This window comes from Drosophila sulfurigaster, chromosome X (genome assembly GCF_023558435.1).
Source record: "Drosophila sulfurigaster albostrigata strain 15112-1811.04 chromosome X, ASM2355843v2, whole genome shotgun sequence".
NCBI lineage: Eukaryota > Metazoa > Arthropoda > Insecta > Diptera > Drosophilidae > Drosophila > Drosophila sulfurigaster.
In genome coordinates this window covers 25,437,995-25,460,440 of record NC_084885.1, presented here as the reverse complement: position 1 = coordinate 25,460,440, position 22,446 = coordinate 25,437,995, and the positions used below count along the sequence as shown (strand labels likewise).

The 22,446-nt window shown below is 38.8% G+C and overlaps 2 protein-coding genes and 1 long non-coding RNA gene across 4 annotated transcripts; 2 read left to right on the top strand and 1 right to left on the bottom strand.

Moving 5' to 3' along the window:
- The first annotated feature begins 8,778 nt into the window (after window positions 1-8,778).
- LOC133848535 (uncharacterized) lies at window positions 8,779-9,622 on the top strand. Its single transcript, XR_009895272.1, has 4 exons — window positions 8,779-8,793; window positions 8,855-8,868; window positions 8,929-9,097; window positions 9,159-9,622. It is a non-coding gene; the product is annotated as an uncharacterized LOC133848535 (long non-coding RNA).
- Window positions 9,623-10,504: 882 nt separating this feature from the next.
- Window positions 10,505-13,270, top strand: LOC133848526 (mucin-5AC). Of its 2 annotated transcripts, XM_062284144.1 has the most exons (6): window positions 10,505-11,261; window positions 11,319-11,489; window positions 11,552-12,246; window positions 12,289-12,641; window positions 12,719-12,867; window positions 12,922-13,270. In XM_062284144.1, exons 1-5 carry the CDS (start codon window positions 10,883-10,885, stop codon window positions 12,738-12,740), a joined length of 1,620 nt encoding a protein of 539 aa, XP_062140128.1. In that variant the 5' UTR covers window positions 10,505-10,882; the 3' UTR covers window positions 12,741-12,867; window positions 12,922-13,270. The 2 variants fall into 2 exon arrangements, with proteins under 2 accessions (XP_062140128.1, XP_062140127.1); XM_062284143.1 differs by having other exon boundaries at window positions 11,552-12,641; window positions 12,719-12,864.
- Window positions 13,253-21,023, bottom strand: LOC133848784 (mucin-2-like). The gene is made up of 7 exons (XM_062284478.1): window positions 20,774-21,023; window positions 18,730-20,708; window positions 18,166-18,655; window positions 17,526-17,548; window positions 16,947-17,187; window positions 16,745-16,891; window positions 13,253-16,631 (listed from the first exon to the last, which is right to left on the bottom strand). The coding sequence occupies exons 1-7, from the start codon at window positions 21,006-21,008 to the stop codon at window positions 13,639-13,641; spliced, it is 6,108 nt and encodes a 2,035-aa protein (XP_062140462.1). The 5' UTR covers window positions 21,009-21,023; the 3' UTR covers window positions 13,253-13,638.
- Window positions 21,024-22,446: the final 1,423 nt, after the last annotated feature.

Sequence of the window (22,446 nt, the reverse complement as noted above, 5' to 3'; positions counted from 1 at the left end):
TACTATTATGATTTAACGTAATGTTTAAGCACTACAAAAGCGTGATTTCATACAAAAGAAAGGTTTAAAGAAGAGCCAACTAAACTCGGTCGACTTAGCCTTTGATTTCTTTGTGCAGCTTTTAAAGCTGCTTAGTTGATGCGTTGCTGCCTGCGACAGTTGTCGACATTAAAATGAACGTTTCATATTAAGTTTTATTTATTTATTTTTATTTTTTTTTTTTTTTGCTTTTCTTGCTTTTTTTTTTTTGTATACGCACACGCATTCCCTTTATGTGGTATTTATTTATTTTGACTTTATAACGCCGTTGAAGGTTTCTCAGCATCGCAAAAGGTGTGTTAACGTTGTTGGCAAGGCTTTTATGACAAACGAAAAACCAGAAGCACAAAAAAAAAAACAAAAAACAACAGCAACTACAACAATAAAGAGGCAACAATAAAGCGGAGCCAAAGAAATAAAATAAAAATAAATAAATTGTTGCTTCTCGCTCGCTGTTGCCGTTGTCACTGGTTGAAGTCAACATATTGTGGCATTTTAAGCGGAAAATATGCCTCGCTTCCGGTTCTCATATTGTTGCTGCAATACTGCGTAAATATGCTGAAAGAGAGCTGAATAGATTGCTATATATTTTCCATATCAAAAGTTCACTTACTGCATTATTAAATAGTATTTTGAAAAATACAAAATCTTAGAAATATGTTCAGCATTTAATTTTGAGGCACTGTCTGTTTTGTGTAGCAACTCTTGCATTGATTTATTACAGGGTATGCGGTGCCATAGCCTTTTGCGATTGTGACGCTTTTACTTGTTGTCATTGCTGTTATTATTGTCGTTGTTGTGGCATAGTTGGATGTGGCAAGCAGACTCCCAAACGCACACACACACACAGCTCGCTCTATCTCTCTCTCTTTTCTCTCTCTCTCTCTGTCTCTGTCTGTCTCTACATCTCTCGCACACAGCTTTAGACTGTTGACTTGTTTACTGTGGCGCCAAGATGGCTGGCAAAGCATCTGCTAAACAGGAAGTCCTTGGTTACTGTGTGTTTGTGTCTTTCTCTGGCCGTGTGTTGCTTGTATTAACTGCTATAATATTTATGTACATATGTATATTGTAATGTCTGCCAGACACATTCGCCTTTAGACTCACTCTCCCTCTCTCTCTCTCTCTCTCTCAGTGGGCCTCTTTCTATCTTAGTAACCTCGTGTAGGATAGAATGAATCTCTGGAATTACAATTACAGACTAGAGTAGAGAACGCTGAGCGTCTATTTGAGCAAGTATGAAAGCTACAGTCGAGTGCATTTTCAACTGTGTGGTATCAAAGCTAAAATATACCTAATAAATATACCCATAAATACCAAAAATCATATTTGGTATATACTACTGCTATTCAAATATACCATAATGTACAAAATATACTCGTTATGCATTTTCTATAATAGAAAAACTGTGCGGTATCACCGTTAAAGTATGCCAAATAAATATATCGATAAATACCAAAAAAGTATATTTAGTATATTAATATACTACTGCTTTTCAAATATACCATATAGAGCAAAATAAACCACATTGTCAACCGATGCAACTTGGACACGGCTGCCCTCATTTAAAATATACCTATAAATACCAAATTATCGCAAAAGTATATTTACTACATTAATATACTATTGCTTTTAAAATATACCCTAAAAAAAACAGAGCTGTATCACCGTCAAAGTGCTGCATTAAGAAACAATGCAATAATGACAAAACGAAGTGTGCGTTAAGTTGGTGAACAGATTTAATAACCATGAAGAATTAAAGTATAATAAACAACATTGCCTGGCAACAAACAGTTTATAAGCTTCACGGCTTCACAAATTGCAAATGTTAGTTTCATAACATGTAAGAAAGTATCAGTTAATTTGACTATAAGAGACCCTTGACTTTCTAATAAAGAGCATTGTAACCTGCGCACAAATTAAATTAGAAATATATCAAAATTAATGCTTGAGTTAAGTCACCATGAAACGTTAAACTAAAGATTTAATTTCGACCATTTTTTATACCAACTACCCATAGGCCCATAGGGAATAAAAATCGAATAGAAGCGTAATTTTGATACAAGGTTGCGAATTTTGGTACATATGTATGTATAATAATATATCTTCAGATAAGTTGCGGAATTTACTTAAGAAATACTTTTTTATGGGGAAAAACGCCCACTTACTACGGATCTTAGTTGATTCGTAGGAGAATCTGGTATATTTTGCTCTCCATGGTATATTTTGTATATAATACTATAGAAATATACTAAATACAGCCTTTGATATATTTTTAGTATTTTTGTGGTAAATTTATTTGGTATATTTTTATAGAAATTCCGCACTGCTTCGATATTATTCAAAATGGATGGCGGGTATCATACAGTCGAGCACACTCGACTGTAGATTTCTTTCTTATTTTCTTCCGTTTTCTTAAGTGAAGTGACTAAAAACCAAGCAAGGAGAAATTTGGGGACTGAAACTGGCTAGAATTCAAATACTTCAAGCTGTGAACTTTACACAATGTACTACAAAATATATTTAGTTGCAATTCACTTGTCAATAAATTTTGTGGAAATGTCAATGTCGAAGCTGCGTGTTGCGATGTGCCCACAAAATAGTTTTACTATTTATTTACCCAGTCGGGTCACTAATTGCACTCGGTGCGGTGCTTGGAAAAGCGACAGCTGTCACTTAGCATTGAACGAAGAGGATTTGCACCAAGAGTTTCAAACAGGAGCTGCAAAATGGATTTGAAGCTGGAACTAAAGCAGCACCATTAGCTTAAGCCGTGGAGCGTATGGAAAAGGTATAAGATAGTAAAATAAGGACTAAAAATAAGTGAAACGGAATCCCATAGCAAACAATGAGGCGAGTGCGGCAGCATTATGTATTATGATTTACCGCAATCGGAACGACAACAACAACAACAACAACAAGAACGTGGCATAAAATCAAAGGCAAACGCCTAGACACGACAAGACTTGACACGCACACAGAGAAAAAGTTTTCGAGAACAAACGACAAAAGTTTCGCAGTGTCCACAACAACACCACAATCAAGTCCAGTCCCCAGAACTGGACAAAAGTTTTCGTGTGAAATTAGAATTGAAATTAAAAGCACAATAAAGGCAACGCAAGGCGAGACAGAGGAAAAAACACGAATAAAAGAAAGTTACAGTCGAGTGTGCTCGACTTGGATATATATTGCTTCCCCTTTGAATCATTATGTTAACTCAATATACCAAAAAATACTAAAACTAGTATCGGTAATAGTGAATTAATATACTAATACCTTTAAAATATGGCATAGAGTACAACATTTACTAGATTGTCATCAAAAGCAAAACAGTTTTATATTATTATGCCTAATTAATATACAAAAAATACTAAAACTAGCACCATTGCTACCTTAAAAATATACCATAAAGTACAGAATATACTAGAATGTCAATTAAAGTAAAACAGTTTGGTATTATTATGCCAACTTAAGATACCAAAAAATACTAAAACTATAGTGTTGCTATTACCTTCAAAATATACCAGAGAGTACAAAATATACCAGATTTTCGACAAATCGTTATTTCAGATATATAATCTCGATTTTATGAGGTCGAACATACCTACTTCTGCACGTTACAAACACCTCCTGTAGGTTTGTAATACCCTTCTACCCTATAGGTAACGAGCACAAAGAGGAGTGGAATTGGGAGATTGCTTAACAATGACCAGCCAAAAAAGGCATAGTCCTAAATTATTTGTGGCTGCTGTGTGGATTCCTCCTTGCCTTTCCACACATGCAAATCCCCGAAAAAGTTTTCCCAAAAAAAAAGAAACAAGACTGTAACCATGTCACAAATGAAACCTATTGCAACTTCAACGTGCTGGCTAAATACTTTATTGATTTAATTAATCTCATTTAACACAATTTAAGGTGTTGGAAAATATTGCCAAGAGCTATGAAAGCTAACCACAGGAAGACGTCGAGAAAGCTGTCGAACCGCTTGCTTTTATTTTTAGTCACAAGCAGCTAAACGAACAATTAAAGTTTCTAGCTTTATTGCACTTGCTTTGCATAAATAGCTATTTCAATAACTTGTACTCGATGTAAACTGAGTTTACTTATCAAAACAAATCAAACAACATTTCACTACAATATTTATATGAAGAGCACAAGTGCGTAAGAAGCCAAAAACAGAAACTATTTGCATTTGTCGTTAATTCCACAAAACTTGTGTTTATCACAAAGAAAATCCATTGGAAAAGTTGCTGCATAATGTGTTAAAAGCTGGTTGAGAATAACCATAATGTTTGCATATCCGAATCAGCCACAGAAATCACTTCAAAACCAAACACAAGCAAAGCTCATTGATGTGGGAATCGAGGATGAACCAATGGATACAACAATGGATATGGAAGACGACGATCGAATGGAGGTGGATGAAGATTATGATGACAATACAATGGATACCTCTGAATCCGATAACTAACTTAACATATGCAACAAATTTGGTATGCAAAGACATGAATGCATTAAATTGTATGGGAATAATGAGTGCAACTACACAACAAAGTTGGGTTCACATATTGTTGGATATATTTGGCGAAAGTTCTCGATCAACAAAGTCTTCAAAGGAAGGAGGAGCTGTCAACAAACACACACAAACTGTGAAAGCTGTGAAAGTTTATTGCTTAACCGCTATTGAAAATTGAAAAGTCCGGGTGGTCTATGGGCACACACAGAAATCTACATATGCCGATGCGTACGTGTGTGTGTGTGTGTGTGTGTGTGTGTGTATGTTGGCTTCACAAAGAAGATACAATTTATTAATCCACCCCACGCACATACTGAGATGGCCACGTGCGGCAAATTCTGAAGCCCGAAGCTAAAGTTTGTTCTTTGAGAATACTGCAAGTTTATACGTTTTACCTTTTTTTTTTGCTTGTTTGTAACAACTATGATAGAGGATATTGCAAGCAGATAAAGTTATGCAAGGCAGTAACACCAGAATAGAACTGGTAAATACTAAATACTAAATATACTAAATATAACCTTTGGTTATTATATATATAATATATAATAATATATAAAGCTTAAGAATAATGTAGTACTATATCTATACACAAAATATAACCATAATTCAAGACTAATGTCTATCTATATAATTAATATAGCCGTTAGTATATTTTAGTATATTTTGGTATATTTATTCGGCACACTTTAAAAGTAATACAGCTATCTTACCTCTATTAATATAGTCCTCTGTAAAGCATTTACATTTCATTCAAAACCAATCAAAAAGTACTTTATGTATATATTTGTGATTTACCAAAAATTGTTGCGAGTCCGGATGAAAACAGCTCTTCTAAGCTGGCATCATTAATTAACTGAGCTAAATGATTGAATTGCAACACCAATTAGTGCAACTGCAGCATTTATTTAATTCGAAACTTGATGCTCAAAGAGAAACAAACCCCTTTCAATGCGTTCTTCTCCTTGACCAAATCAAGCAACTGAGTGTGGACTTGACTTGAAGTCGCCATAATTGGACTAATTGTACATGCCAGAAATATCTTAGTGTCTTGTTTTGTTGATTTTAATTACTTAATGATTCATTTACAGCATTTGCATTGTTCACAATTAAAATGCAACTCGAATACAAAGTCGTCGAATATGTTTAACAATGTTTGCTTAACGAAGCCGTCTTTGTCTTTGTCTTTGTCTTTAGCCTTATATCAAGTTACTTGTTGTCGCACACAAAATGCATTCGCAGCAGTGTTAAACAGTGTTTGATGTTTGATAAAATATATCTACATACGTATATATGTAGGTACGTACGAGAATATTATTACTTAAGGCTGTCATAAGTGCAGCCAAAGCTGCCCTTAAACTTCAACTGACCAAAGAGTTGGGCGTGTCACTCGGATACGTTGTGATGAATGCAAATCAAAAACAAATCACGAGCTTGACTGACTCCACAAGTGATTGGAAATGCATGAATGCGTGCAATACTTGCCCCATTTGTTTGCTAATAAGAGAGAATTAAACGTGTTTATTGCCCATGCAGTAAACTTTCGACTGCTGATGGGCTCAAATTGTGATGAAAATTAACCGTGGGTAAGACTATTTTATTTTGAAAATATAAAATACAGCGAACATATCGTTTTTAAATTGGTTATTTCATCGAACTATTTATTAACCAACAATCGAAAGCTGTGTAAATAGAAGAAATTTAAGAAATGCAAAGATGTTTTGTATTTGTATTTGTTAAACAACAATTTACAGTAAAGAGCAAACATGTGTGCTAACTTAATATTAATGAAAGACCAATGAATTCTGAGATATGATAAAAGCGTGCACAGAACTAATATGAATTCTTGGCTTTGGACTGTTGGAAATATAATATGTTCAAAATTAAATTTTGTTGGTTGTGGTTTTTCAAGGCAATACAACTGAACTGAACTGAACAGAACTGCAAATGCAACGCAATAAATTGGAGACAGAAAATCGCAATCAAACGCAATTCGTAAATGTGTGTTTACAATTCATGCGCTTCGCATTTCTGAGCCACACTCTATATACTATATAGGGTAGCACAAAGTGACGAAGGCAGCAGCAAACAGCAAAGACCGCATCACGGGGAGAGAGAGAGAGAGAGAGGACAGGGCAAAGTAAAAGTAGCATACGCAAACAATAAACAAACAAGCGAGCTGCTGCAAAAATGTCACACATTCATCATACCGTTGTAATATGTGAACATGCGAATGGGCAGCACCCGAAAAACCGATGGCAGCCCCAGCTCAGTATCTCCCTCTCTCTCTCTCTCTCTCTTTCACTCTTTCGCTCTGTGCGCGCTCGCTAACAGGCAACAGATGTTGCTGTCTCACTTGAGCGCATTTTCAGTTAACCGCATTTTGTTAAACCCAAAGAGACGCCGCTCGCTGTGTGGCGACACGGTCGAGTTCGAGTTCGAGTTCGAGTTGTGTGCGTGTGTGTGTATCTGTGTGTGTGTGTGCCACAAGTCCAGTCATGTGAAGTCTAGGTAGCTGTGATTGGACACGCAAGGGAAGCGAGGGGAAGTTGGGGGGAGGCAGAAGCTCGCACAGTAGGCGAACTATGCAGAAAAGGCGCAAAAAGGTCAGTAAATTAATGTGCAAAACGGACGTTGGATAAACTTTGCATACTCGCTTATGTGTGTGTGTGTATATGTGTTCTGTCCTTGCATATGTGTTGTGCGCTTTTTGACCATGAGATTTCTGAGCCAAAAGCGGCATCATGTTTGCTTTTGTTTGTTTGCCACAGCCACAGAGAGAGCTGAAAGAGGGTAAGCCTCACATACACACACATACACACACGCAAACACACACACACTCGGATTGAGATTAATAAACGAGTTTTCATTTAGCCCAACAGTCGACAGAGAAACAAGAACAACACTTGTAACAATCTGCGGCCATGTTTCAGTCGCTCGCTTGTCAAAGGCTTGACGACGGCCTCGCATTTCGCACATTTCATTTTCCATTTATGTCGCACTCTCTTATTATTTATTACATACTTATTATTATTATTATTATTATTATTATTATTATTATTATTATTATTATTATTATTATTATTATTATTATTATTATTATTATTATTATTATTATTATTATTATTATTATTATTATTATTATTATTATTATTATTATTATTATTATTATTATTATTATTATTATTATTATTATTAATATTATTATTATTATTATTATTATTATTATTATTATTATTATTATTATCATTATTACACTCTACGCCTCTCATAAAACGCATAAATTCAACTTCAAATTTGAAGTGTAGTCGGCTACGTTTTCTTTCTTTTGCGGCCTATTAAATTAGATGTAAAATTTCAACTAATAAATCAATATTTAAATAATTCATACAATTTATGGGGAGCACAGCATTACCGTGGGTGGGGTTTTCATTTTTTTTTGTGTGGTTGGGCGCATAATGATCGATTGCCTGTTTGGGGGTTGTTAACATCATCATGAGATGCTTCCCAACATCATCCTTTTTTCTCTCCCGTTTTCCCATTTCTCTGTATTTGTGTGTGTTCAAGTTTTTTGGGGTTGTCTATGCCTACAACATTTCATTATGATATGCGCCTCATGAGGTACTCGTAATTTATTTGATGGCTTCTGTTTAGACACCCAAAACTAGCTGGCAATGAAGCAAAAATGAGAGCCTCACATTGAAGCATAATTTATTAAAACAAATCATCAGTTGGCTTCATAGTAAATAAACATATATGTATAAACATCTAAAAGAAATAACAATTACCGATACATAATGTTTTTCAAATTTATGTAAAAAATCAATAGCTGGCTTGATGTATAAAATGAATATATAAAATCTTAAAAAATTATAAGAATAAGCAAACATTGCTTATTTTGTGTTATCTTTGGCTTTTGTATTGCAACTCTTGCATCTAGTTTGCCTTGAATTTTTTAGGGATTTTGATCTAGTCAGCCTTGAATCGAGATTTGGTTTGATGAGCCCCCAGAGCTGAATATTATTATTCAGTTTGCTCCCAGAGCTCGTCTGGGAAACAACTAAGATTTTTGGCTCGAAATTTTTTTTCTTTATTTTGTTTTTTTTCTGAGAAAAAATGTTTTTTTTCTGTTCTCTTTTTTGTTAACAAAATTATGTGTGTTTAATCAGATACTCGAATTTGTATTCGTCGATGAATATTTTTTCAAACCAAAGGAAATATGTCTTTCAACTTGGAAATGGGTATTGATATATTGTACTTCTTCGTTTATTTTAGTCTAACAATTTGCTTTTATCTTTTCAGTTTTCGCACACTTGGTAAGTGCCATTTGAATGTTTTTTACATTTAAGAGTTCAACAAGTGCCTACTATCTACAGTAAATATACAGAACAATAAAATGATTGTTCATTGAAATAATTGCATGATGATAATTGATCTGGACGATACCACGCCTTAATTATTTTAGGGCGCTGCTGATTACGTCGATTAATATTAAGAAAAAAAAAATATATATATATACATATATATATAAACATATATATATAGGTGAGTACAACAAGTTCGGCTTGTGCAACGAAAGTCAATTTTAAATTCGCTCCATTTTTAGATGTTTAGGGTAAAATGTTTCTATGCATATAGATTAATGGCATACATAATACAATATTATATAAATACAATATTATTATTATTATTATATATTATATTATGCATACATAATACACATTTGAATTGGATTAGAACAAGCTTTGGTTGGAATGAATTCTCGAATTCTCATATCGATGTTAGCACTCTGTTGGTTGGTACCGCGTCCTCTTAAAAAGGACGCGAAGTTGGCTTCCAAAAGAGGAACATGAATTAAAAAAAGGTTTTTAAAGTAAGTCAATGAGAGAGAGAGAGAGAAAAAGTGTGACCAGACTAAATTATTACACTAAATCCCGCAGATCGGTACCTCGATGCAAAAACTTTTTCCCCCTTTGTGATAAGTAATTAGCACCGCAGCGTTGGCGATATTGAAAAATAAACAATATTAATAATCGAAAAAAGATCGCAAATAAAAATAGAGAATGTAAATCTGCATTTTATTAAAATAACACTAGTGTCGAATAAAGATCGATATTAAAAAAAGAAAATGAAAATTTGCATTTTATTGTTGCCAAATGTCACGTAACTCTGTCGCCCTATGCGAGACGAACCAAAATCAAAAGGTCACACCACGTAAATTGCATCCTTAATGAGCTCTATAGACACACAGGAGGGTGGTAGAGAGCAGGAGGGGTCAGGAGGGGTCAAAACACAGCCATTGGGATTTACAGATTGTGTCCGGATTGTATTGCAATCGCGAAATTTGTTTGTGTTGCGAATTTTGGCAGCTATTTAGCATAATTAATTGGTCGCCATTGAAGACTGCGACTGTGTGAATACGGAAAAACACAAAAACAGATATTGCACAACAACAAAATATTGTTTTGCATAATTTGCAAGTGTGGTAAACAAGCCAAGGTGCATCATTGAAAGGTCTATTGCCAACGAATTTGCCATAAACTTTTTCAGAATTATTGCAAATAAAGCAAAATATTTATGGTTTAAAACTTGGCGAAATAACTTATTCACCACATAAAAAGCTCCTCGGCTTTATGGCAACAAAAAAGTGCTTGTCTCTGCTCAATGCGGGGCAAAGTTGCTATGCAAACTGCTTGAAAACTGAAGTAAGTTTGTGAAAATGGAAAACACAACTCAGCAATTTATTAAGAGCTTAGAATTTGGCAAACAATTTGATAAAAACTTTCAATAAAAACGCGAAAAAGCGTTTGAAAGTCACATATGAATGACCTGTGATGATTATGCGAATAAAAGATGCCATAAATAAAATTATATTTCGATTTTAAAGCTACCTATGAGAGTTGCCATAAATATGATTCTATTTCTATTTTTAAAGTGAGCTATTCTTCAGAGTCAAGATAACAAAATATTCTTTACCAACTGATGACAACGCAATAGCGTATCATGGAGCAAAAGAAAACGCGTGTAAAGATAAAAGCGAATTAATTACTTTTAAAGATAAGAAACGAAAGAGAACGAAATGAAAATGAATGAATGAATTCGTAAATTGCGCTTTGGTCAGCTGTTTACGTTCATTAACCCACGCGAATAAATGAAGAATATGATTGGCAAATGGAGAGAACGAAGAAGTCGTGAGACTGCAAAAATGCTATTTGGCTCGTTAAGCGATTGTGTAAGAACAATGCATATCCACACGTCGCTGGGTGCATCGAACAGATATGAGATGCACTATAAAATGCAATGATGCTGCCTCTGAAGAAATCATAGCAAATGCAACCAGCAAAGAGATCAATAACGATGGAACTACAACTGCAACAACTGCGAGGACATCGTAGTATAATACTTTTTATACTCGCCATGATATCAGCTGCCAATGCTAATGGTGACTGGATGTTTAATGATGAGCAAGCGGCGGGTGCTCAGTATGCCAAACTCTTTGGCCAGGTGACCGGTGACACAAATGACAATAATAATAATCCAACGCAGGAGCAATTTGGACCCTTTCAATATCAATATGTGGACTATCAGCCTAATTGCAAGCCAGGCGGTGAGCCTGTGTGTGCTACAAACGGTGTGAAATTCTTTCGCTTCGAGAACATTTGCAAATTGGAGGCAGAAAATATGAAGATGCTCTTTCAATATGGCACAGGTGAGCACAGGAAGTTAATTGAACCCTAGAGCAAGATTCATTTCTCGTCAACCATAGAATTGGAACCCACCGAGCTGGCGCGTTGTATGCCCGACTGTGAGAACATTAAATGCACCACGAAATATGCACCGATTTGTGCGGCACCCGAGACGGGACCACATCAGGGACAGGGCGTAACCTTTGCCAACGAGTGCGAGGTGCGACGACGGGAGTGCGTCACCAAAGAGAGTGGGTTACACCATCCGAGAGTGTCGGTCTTCTTCTAAATCTAATCCGCTTTCTTTACGTAGCTCAACGCTTTCTCAATCGTGGACCTTGCCATCAGCTGAAGTCCAAGTCCAAGTCCAAGTCGAAGAGCAAACGCAAGTACAGACGTCGCAGCACAACAATGGCACCGACCGAGAGCAGCACAGCGACAGTGACGACGACGAGCCAATTGCCGAGAACCGAAGCACCGAGGACGACAACAACAACGAGCACAACGACGCCGGTGCCAATGCAATTTCACGAGTACCAAAGCCATGTGAATCCGGGTGTTTCGGTGGCGCGTGCCGTTAACGCCTACAGTGTGTACAACATACCCGATGTGGGTGAGGACTATAACGAGATTACCGACTCCAGCTTGTCGCTATATTTACCAGGGGTGGGCACTGTCACCGACACGCCGCCCAGCACCACAACAACCACGACGACGACGACGACGACAACAACAACGACACCGAAACCCACAACGTCGACGACAACAGGTCTGCCGTACACCAGTTCTACTGTGGAAACCACTTTGGCACCACCGACGACAACCACTGCGAAAACTACTTACAGCTTCTTTTTTGTGCCTTATGGTACCACCTCCACCACCACTGAACAATCGAGCAGTAATGCAGACAGCACTACCGAGAAGGTTGCAAGCAAGCCTATCATTAAGGCTACCAGCAAGGTTGTAGACAACCCTACCAGCAAGGTAGTTGTCAACCCTACCAGCAAGGTTGTTGTCAACCCTACCAGCAAGGCTGAAAACATTATTAAGGCTACTAACAAAGTTGTTGGCAACCCTACCATGAAGGCTGTCGAGAGCACTACCAGCAAGGCTGCAAACAGCTCTACCAGGAAGGCTGCAGCCAACGCTATCATTAAGCCTACCAACAAGGCTGTTAAAAGCCTTAGCAGCAGCACGGAGAACAGCAGTACCACCGAGGAGGCTGTCAATAGTACAACTCCCAAACCCAACAACAATACTAAAGCAACTGTCGAGATCAATACAAAGTCTGCTAACGCTACTGAAACCGAATTGAAGGTGGTAAACGAAAATGGAACATCCACCGCAAAACCTATTGCAAATCCAAAACCAATTCCAAAGCCAGCTTTACAAAAAACCGAAAAGTAAATAAATAAACTGACCAACGTTGTCTACCCCTCCCCCCAACGAAATTACAAATTACTTATTTATTTTTTGTCAGTTGTCGCTTTAACAAATTTTAATGCAAATTGTGTTGACCAAGCAAAAGCTTTCAAATCTCAAGCGAATGAAAAATCAAACATCAGTCAAGTTTTTTGTGACAGTAAGAATATTTTGTTCTGCATAAAAATGCAGTGTATTATCAACGTGGTAAATATCATGTAAACAAATAGATTTTTAGGGTTAATCTAAATTCAATTACAGCTATTGATGTGCCTCTTATGTTTGTCGCTAAACAGTGCAACAGATGGAAACATTAATAATACCTATGATGCGGTTATACAAATAATAACTGTCGATAACAAGAAGCTAACGAATCTTCAAAGAACCAATCACATCGTTGGACCCTTGCGACAAGGCTGGATGCAATTCATAGCTAATGACTGGAAATATCGGTTCCTTGAAATAAGGAATCAAAGTACAATTAAGAATTTAAATAGGATGATGACTGCAAATTCATTACTCTCGTATATTTGTAATCAATTACTGCAATGGGTTTTGTCTGATGGAACTAGAAAGTATGGCAAACTACTTAAGTATTTAAGCGTGCGAAGGATTCTAAAAAGAAAATTGAGACAATTGGCAATTAAATACCGAATTTATAAACAACGTTTTAAGAGATGGAGGCATACAATACACCGCCTAAAATGGAACCCAAAAACCAATCTCTCAATCAAAAAACGAGCTTTTGTGTGCTCTAAACCTGATTATTATGAAATAATGACCACGATAAGCCATTAGATGATTAAATGATGGGAAAATTCTGATGAGAAGACGTCAGACAAACTTCATTAATTGAAATATTCGATTATTATTATATGATGAGAGTAACAATATTGCTTTCGCTTTTACAATTTTAAAGAGTTTGGTTCTTAGTGTTTTAATGTGAATCGTTGCTTATAATTATTGTTGAGTGTTTCCCTACGGAATTAGAATTATTGCAACATCTTGTTCTGGCAAATGGATTTTATGTCCTCTTATAGTCAATTCCCTTGAAGCTGTCGATGGTATTAATGCTGCCGCATCTTGCGATTCGCTCATTCTCATTACCTGAAATTCGGGAGTTGGTGTTGAAGACGCAGTCGATTGTATTCTTGCAATTGTCGATGATGTTGTTGTTGCTGGCGTTGTTGAGTCTGTTGCTGTTGCAGGTGTGGTTGTCGTATTTGTAATACTGATTGCTATATTCTTGCTCAATCGTTTCAATTGTACATTGGAACTTGAAGGTGTCGTTGAAGTTGTAATTGTGTCTGTCGTTGACTCCGTAGTTAAGTCAGTTGTGGATAATGTTGTTGAAGCCGTTGTGGAAACTGTAGTCGATTCTGTAGTGGATGCTGTAGTCGAAGGTGTTGTGGAATCTGTTGTGGATACTGTTGTTGAATCTGTTGTGGAAGCTGTAGTCGATGCTGTGGTCGAAGGTGTGGTCGAAGGTGTGGTGGACACTGTTGTAGAATCTGTTGTGGATGCAGTTGTTGAATCCGTTGTGGAAACTGTAGTCGAAGGTGTTGTTGACTCCGTTGTGGATACTGTTGTTGAATCTATTGTGGATGCTGTAGTTGAAGGTGTTGTGGACTCTGTTGTGGATACAGTTGTTGATTCCGTTGTGGAAACTGTAGTCGAAGGTGTTGTGGACGCCGTTGTGGATACTGTTGTGGAAGCTGTAGACGATGCTGTGGTCGAAGGTGTGGTGGACTCTGTTGTAGAATCTGTTGTGGACACAGTTGTTGAATCCGTTGTGGAAACTGTAGTCGAAGGTGTTGTGGACGCCGTTGTGGATACTGTTGTTGAAGCTGTAGTCGATGCTGTGGTCGAAGGTGTGGTGGACTCTGTTGTAGAATCTGTTGTGGATACAGTTGTTGAATCCGTTGTGGACACTGTAGTCGAAGGTGTTGTGGACTCCGTTGTGGATACTGTTGTGGAATCTGTTGAGGATGCTGTAGTTGATTCTGCAGTGGATGCTGTAGTCGAGGGTGTTGTGGACTCTGTTGTGGATACTGTTGTTGAATCTGTTGTGGAAGCTGTAGTCGATGCTGTTGTAGAATCTGTTGTGGATACAGTTGTTGAATCCGTTGTGGATGCTGTAGTTGAAGGTGTTGTTGACGCCGTTGTGGATATTGTTGTTGAATCTGTTGTGGAAGCTGTAATTGAAGGTGTGGTCGAAGGTGTGGTGGACACTGTTGTAGAATCTGTTGTGGATACAGCTGTTGAATCCGTTGTGGAAACTGTAGTCGAAGGTGTTGTGGACTCCGTTGTGGATACTGTTGTTGAATCTGTTGTGGATGCTGTAGTTGATTCTGCAGTGGATGCTGTAGTCGAGGGTGTTGTGGACTCTGTTGTGGATACTGTTGTTGAATCTGTTGTGGAAGCTGTAGTCGATGCTGTTGTAGAATCTGTTGTGGATACAGTTGTTGAATCCGTTGTGGATGCTGTAGTTGAAGGTGTTGTGGACTCCGTTGTGGATACAGTTGTTGAATCCGTTGTGGATGCTGTAGTTGAAGGTGTTGTGGACTCTGCTGTGGATACAGTTGTTGATTCCGTTGTGGAAACTGTAGTAGAAGGTGTTGTGGACTCCGTTGTGGATACTGTTGTTGAATCTGTTGTGGATGCTGTAGTTGATTCTGCAGTGGATGCTGTAGTCGAGGGTGTTGTGGACTCTGTTGTGGATACTGTTGTTGAATCTGTTGTGGAAGCTGTAGTTGAAGGTGTTGTGGACTCCGTTGTGGATACTGTTGTTGAATCTGTTGTGGATGCTGTAGTTGAAGGTGTTGTGGACTCTGTTGTGGAAACAGATGTTGATTCCGTTGTGGAAACTGTAGTCGAAGGTGTTGTGGACTCCGTTGTGGATACTGTTGTTGAATCTGTTGTGGATACTGTAGTTGATGCTGTGGTCGAAGGTGTGGTGGACACTGTTGTAGAATCTTTTGTGGATACAGCTGTTGAATCCGTTGTGGAAACTGTAGTCGAAGGTGTTGTGGACTCCGTTGTGGATACTGTTGTTGAATCTGTTGTGGATGCTGTAGTTGAAGGTGTTGTGGACTCTGTTGTGGAAACAGATGTTGATTCCGTTGTGGAAACTGTAGTCGAAGGTGATGTAGACTCCGTTGTGGATACTGTTGTTGAATCTGTTGTGGATGCTGTAGTAGATTCTGCAGTGGATGCTGTAGTCGAGGGTGTTGTGGACTCCGTTGTGGATTGTGTTGTTGAATCTGTTGTGGAAGCTGTAGTCGACGCTGTGGTCGAAGGTGTGGTGGACACTGTTGTAGAATCTGTTGTGGATACGTTTGTTGAATCTGTTGTTGAATCCGTTGTGGAAACTGTAGTCGAAGGTGTTGTGGACTCCGTTGTCAACACTGTTGTTGGATCTGTTGCAGCATCATTTGCCACATTTAACCTGAAACTTTCAACTTTCAGCTTGGATTCGCCTAAACCGGAGTCTCCGGAGCCTGTATCTGTAGTCGAAGCTGTATCTGAGGTCGTGGTTGTTGTTGTTGAAGGTGTAGTTGAATCTGGTGTCGATGCAGTAGTCGAAGGCGTAGTCGAAGGAGTAGTCGAAGGCGTAGTCGAAGGCGTAGTCGAAGGTGTAGTCGAGGTAGTTGTCGTTGGTGTTGTCGATGACACTGTTGTTGAAGATGGAGTTGAAGTCGATGTTGTGTAGCCAAATGCATCCATTGATTCGGTGGGCAGCGAATCTCTTGAGATGTACACGTGATACGGTAGTTGTTGAGATTGCGCATTCGTATTCGGTTGGGGATTGTAGTAGCCTGCATTGTGGTACGTCAATGGCAAAGGAGGACCAAATGCAGGTGGCTGTTGTCCATAAACTGGAGGCGCAGCATAAGGCTGATATCCGTAGGGCGGTGAACCATAGAAAGGATTTGGCAGGCCACAGTGTTCATTCGTTACTTGAATCCAAGCTGCATAAGATGCGTGGACAGATGAAATTGTTATAAGAATATTAAAAAAAAACAATTGGTTATTTAAAGTTCAACAAGATTAATTCACAGTTAAGACTAAACTCAAGACTCACGTTCATCGGAAAAGCATCTATATTGTCGTAGCTCGCAGCTGCTGTTAAAAGTTCGCAGTTCTTCGCCCAATGCGGCGCAAATCGGTTTACATCTGCTGAAGCACTGCGTGGGACACTCGCAGGATCCCAGATTAATGATTTGCCAAGCTGTAAACATTATCTATTAATACACTCTTATTACATTTTATTAATAGCAACTCACATTCCACATAGAGACAGCTGTAGTGTCGTACTGCGCATTCGTTGTCAAATGTCGCCTCCTGATTTGTCATGCGTGACTTGGCGCAAACTTCACTTTTGGTCGTCGGACAGACGATATGATCACAAGATGAAGAATAGTAATCGGGTGCTCCATAACCACCATAGCTCCAGCCGACTGAAAGGACGCACAGAAAGCACAACAAATGGAATAACAACATTACGGGGGATGTTTCACAGGTTGACTATGAGGTTTGCCTAGCGCAGGCTGCGCTTTTTATAGAGTTGAACCCTCCCCCAAGTGGCGTATGCCTTCATATCATTGCAATGTCTACGTGTCTCGAGCTCCATTTCGGTTATTATATATTTCAATATTAACTGAATGTTGCCCCAGACTGTTTGCTAAACTAGCTTCGATGTGTTTCGGTTGTTTATTTTATATTTTTCAGTTTTTTTTTGGTTATGAAATTCTTTTTGTGTTATCTTCATTTTATTCGCATTATTCAAAAACGTTTTTTATTGTTTAATTTTTTTTTTGTCATGGGAAAATTATTTTGTGAATTAATATGAATTACGAATTTACTGCGAATGATAATGAGTAATTGGCTAAACACGCAATAAAATGCGATAATAACGTTATTATTATAAATATTATTTATTATTGACAATTGCCAAGGTCAGCAGATAAACTCACGGTTGCCGAATACGAGCTGCAAGCAATGCAATGAGCTCATTGACTGATTCTTGGCCTATCTAAAGAGACATTTCTGAAGAAGAATTTAATGACGAGCGCATAAAAACATTTGACACCAGTCATGAAGCTCAAAGTAAAATAATATCGGTGTGTGTGCATTGCTAACAATTTGTATTTGTTATTCGGAAATAAATTTACTAATTATTTAGGTTACTTGATAATAAACGAAATCATTTGAAACCAATTAACGAGCAAAGAATTTAATATTTAAATGATACGCAGGTCTTTAACCATTGTGCATTTGATGATGATGTATCAAATGTCACGTAGCGAGACACGTGTTAGCTATTAAAAAAAGTAAAAAAGAATACAAATTCATTCTCTGAGTAAAATTTTGTTTAAGAATTTTAGCGTTATTTCTTTTAAAGTTTTTTTTATTAAACTGAACGGTATAAAAAAGTATAAAATTTATAGTATAGTATGATATATGTATATATTATTGCGGTAGGTTAGCGACGACTGTAGTAACGCGACCAGACAAAGGGGGAAGCCGCCGAAGCCGAAGCAGAAGCCGCAGCCGAGGCGGAAGCCGAAGCCGAAGCATATGCATCATCGTTTGGATAGGAACGGGAAGCGGAACTAGAGGGAGTGTCAAGACCATAATTAGTGTCATAGGCATAGCCATAACGATAGCTATACGGTTTATGTATAGGTGTTCTATACGCTGTTTCGATGGCGGGGTTCGCCCGAGTTGGATAATACACTGGAGAAGAGGAAGCGGAATTTCTTGATGTTGTTGTTGGTGTTCTCGTCGTTGTCGTTGTTGTGGCACTTGTTGAGGTGCTCATCAAGCAGCCAGTGAGCAGCTGTGGCGTTGGACACTCCTTGGTTGTTATCAGCAGTGTTGTTGTCGCCACACATGTCTTGTTGCCGTTGATGGGATCGATCACTTGCTTTGTCAGCGATAGTCTCAAAACCTGACCGTCGAAACTTGTAATGACCATGGTCGCTAGAATATTCTATTGGGTAAATTAAAAAAGAGTGTTAACTGGATATGCGGAGCGCAGAAGCAGTGTGGAAGACTTGTACTTACGGCATCAATTGGTGATGGAGTGGATGGTGTTGTTGTTGAAGCGGTGGTTAATGGAGTAGTTGACGGTGTTGTAGAGGATGTTGTTGAAGGTGTTGTCGAAAGTGTTGTGGAAGGTGTTGTTGAAGGTGTTGTAGAGGATGTTGTTGAAGGTGTTGTCGAAGTTGTTGTGGAAGGTGTTGTTGAAGGTGTTGTAGAGGGTGTTGTGGAAGGTGTTGTTGAAGGTGTTGTAGAAGGTGTTGTGGAAGGTGTTGTTGAAGGTGTTGTAGAAGGTGTTGTAGAGGGTGTTGTAGAGGGTGTTGTTGAAGGTGATGTGGAAGGTGTTGTTGAAGGTGTTGTAGAAGGTGTTGTTGAAGGTGCTGTGGAAGGTGTTGTAGAGGGTGTTGTTGAAGGTGATGTGGAAGGTGTTGTTGAAGGTGTTGTAGAAGGTGTTGTCGAAGGTGTTGTAGAGGGTGTTGTTGAAGGTGATGTGGAAGGTGTTGTAGAAGGTGTTGTGGAAGGTGTTGTAGGGGGTGTTGTAGAGGGTGTTGTTGCAGGTGTTGTAGAAGGTGTTGTAGAGGGTGTTGTAGAGGGTGTTGTAGAGGGTGTTGTAGAGGGTGTTGTAGAGGGTGTTGTAGAGGGTGTTGTAGAAGGTGTTGTGGATGGTGTTGTGGAGGGTGTTGTCGAAGGTGTTATGGAAGGTGTTGTAGAAGGTGTTGTGGAGGGTGTTGTAGAGGGTGTTGTGGATGGTGTTGTCGAGGGTGTTGTCGAAGGTGTTGTGGAGGGTGTTGTGGATGGTGTCGTTGATTGAGTTGTGGAAGGTGTTGTGGCAGGTGTAGTGGATGGTGTTGTGAATGGAGTTGTGAAAGGTGTTGTGGAAGGTGTCGTGGGTGCTGTTGTGGAGGGCGTAGTGGAAGGTGTCGTGGGTGCTGTTGTGGAGGGCGTAGTGGAAGTTGTTATAGATGTATGTTCACAAGTAGCTCTTGTTGTCTTAGGAGTAGTCGTTTTTAATGTAGTCGTTGTTGTTTTCGGTGTAGTTGGCCTTTTTTTGCCAAGTGATGCCGCATCAGATTCGATTTCATCTGCAACAGAATCGATAGCTGCATCGCCCTTTTCGATGTCTTCGGCAACAACTGCAACCTTAGCTTCAAACAAATTAGGAATAGTTGGGAATATTATAGTGAAAGGCGTTGTAGATGGCGTTGTGAAAGGCGTTGTGAAAGACGTTGTTGAAGTCGTTGTTGAAGGCGTTGTTGAAGGCGTTGTTGAAGGCGTCGTTGAAGGCGTTGTTGAAGGCGTTGTTGAAGGCGTTGTTGAAGGCGTTGTTGAAGGCGTTGTTGAAGGCGTTGTTGAAGGTGTTGTTGAAGGTGTTGTTGAAGGCGTTGTTGAAGGCATTGTGGAAGGCGTTGTTGAAGGCGTTGTTGAAGGAGTTGTTGAAGGCGTTGTTGAAGGCGTTGTGGAAGGCGTTGTTGAAGGCGTTGTTGAAGGAGTTGTTGAAGGCGTTGTTGAAGGCGTTGTTGAAGGCGTTGTTGAAGGCGTTGTAGAAGGCGTTGTTGAAGGTGTTGTTGAAGGCGTTGTAGAAGGTGTTGTGGACTCTGTTGTAGAGGAAGTTGTGACAGGAGTCGTAGTAGTAGTTGTGGAAGGTGTTGTTTCAGCTGTTGTGGAAGGTGTTGTGGAAGGTGTTGTGTACGCTGTGCTAGGTGTTGAGGTGAGCAATTGAACATAATAACTGGGCGCAGACGTTTGGCCTGTGGCGTATTGCGAGGCAGGCGCTGCATAAGGATTCCAAGCGTGTGCAACGCCTGCTCTATTCGACTGCGAAAAGATCTGCTGACTGTGGTATCTATAGGGATTGTACACCTGCGGCTGACGTTGTGGAGGAGCGGCATAATCATATTGCGATTCATAGCCATAGTTCACAAAGCGTGGCGGACTATAGGGTATGCTGTAGTCGTACCACGTCGACGCTGGCAAACAGTGTTGCATATCCACGACGATAAATTCTACAAAAATGATAGCGAAGAATTACAAACAAATTATGAAATCGATTTTGGGAATCTAAGCTCACCATTTTGGCCTGCAAACATGCGCTGCAAATTGTGTGCCTCGAGGCAACAAATGTTGCTAAAGCGGCGATAGCAATGGCCGTTTGTGGCACACAGAGCTCGTCCGCCGCAGGACAACGTCTGCTGCTGTGTATCCTGATAGTCCTGACAGCGCTGAGCATCGGCAGCCAGGCAGCCAAAGAGCAGCACCACAATGAGACTGAGCTGATGAGTTGTTGTTGTTCTTGTTGGGCACATCTTAAAGTCGAAGGTGTACTTTAGCAATGATATGCTTAGCTGGGCTTACACTGGCTATTTATACATGCAACTAGAACCCAGTTAGTCAGTCAGAGTCAGTCAGCAGTCAAAGAGAAGTTTGTATAGACACCACACCTTATCGCTATCGCTGGCAGAGACGCATTACGTGCCCGACCCGTGGCCACATGTAAAGCTTTGCTTGGCACCAGCAGCCGACTTTGATTGCGTCGCACTTGCAGACGTTTGCGGTGTGTGTTGGGTTTGCCAAGCATTCATCTCCAAGTCCCTGACCCTCAGTTCTTTCTTCTTGTTCTTTCCTTTGTTTTAATTTAATTAAACAATGTAATCGCTATTTGCCATTTAGTTCCATTTGCTACTGTGCTAAATACACTACTTGCTCAACTGCTTATCGCATGTGGCACTGCTTACTATTAGCATGCTTTCAAATACCGCGTCAAGCAGTCGTGCAAGCAGTGCACAGCATCAAAGTACCAACAACAACACTCCACAAAAGGGGCAACCAATGTCCTCACAAATGGGGAGCTTAACACGTTTGTCGTGTTTGCTAATACTTTGAGCAATGACTTCATAAAACTGTTGCTGCTTCTACATAAACGTTTTGTTGACTGCTTTGTGTGTTGGTTAGCGCGTCTTTAAATTGTTATTTGACACCTGTTTGAAGGTCTTTAAACATGACTTAATTCTAAATTGCTGCGAAATTATCGCATTAGTTGTTATTATGAAATGTGCACAAAATATAGAAATTTGAATGACCCAAGTATGATTTGAACTTCAATTCAACATGTTGTCTATTAGACTATTGTAAAGTTTGCAATAAAAAGGTTTCAACTTTTTATTCCTGTATGAATAGCATTTTGAATGATTCAATCAGCAAGTACCAAAATAAATATAGAGTTATTTAATAGTTATTTTTTAGACGTAACTATTTTCTGAAAATTTCACTTATATCATCGTATATGCTCAATAATTGATATTTAGAAAAAAGTGAATAAAAATAATAATCAGGTAATACTTTAAATGCAGTACTATGCCAATATTCAAAATAAAGCCTTTAGTATATTTTAGTATTTTTGTGGTATATTAATTTAGTATAGTTTAAGAATAATATGGCACTCTTTTATTTTAGTATTTTAATTGTAGTAAATCCCAATATTTCAAATAAAGCCTTCAGTTTATTTTAATATTTTTGCACATTCGACTGTAGCTTTCTTGCTTGTTTAAAAACTATCCGCTAGTGTATAATGTTGACATAATATATTTGTAACAAGATGGAAGAGAAAAGACATGATGATTCGAACCACCCTCGTATAACAGTTTGCACTGCTTGCCAGCGTATCTTTTGGGATAAAGGTAAAGGTCCTGCAGGTCGGGGAATGCACAGCTTCAGAATGCGGCTTGGCTTCACTTACCAACTCGC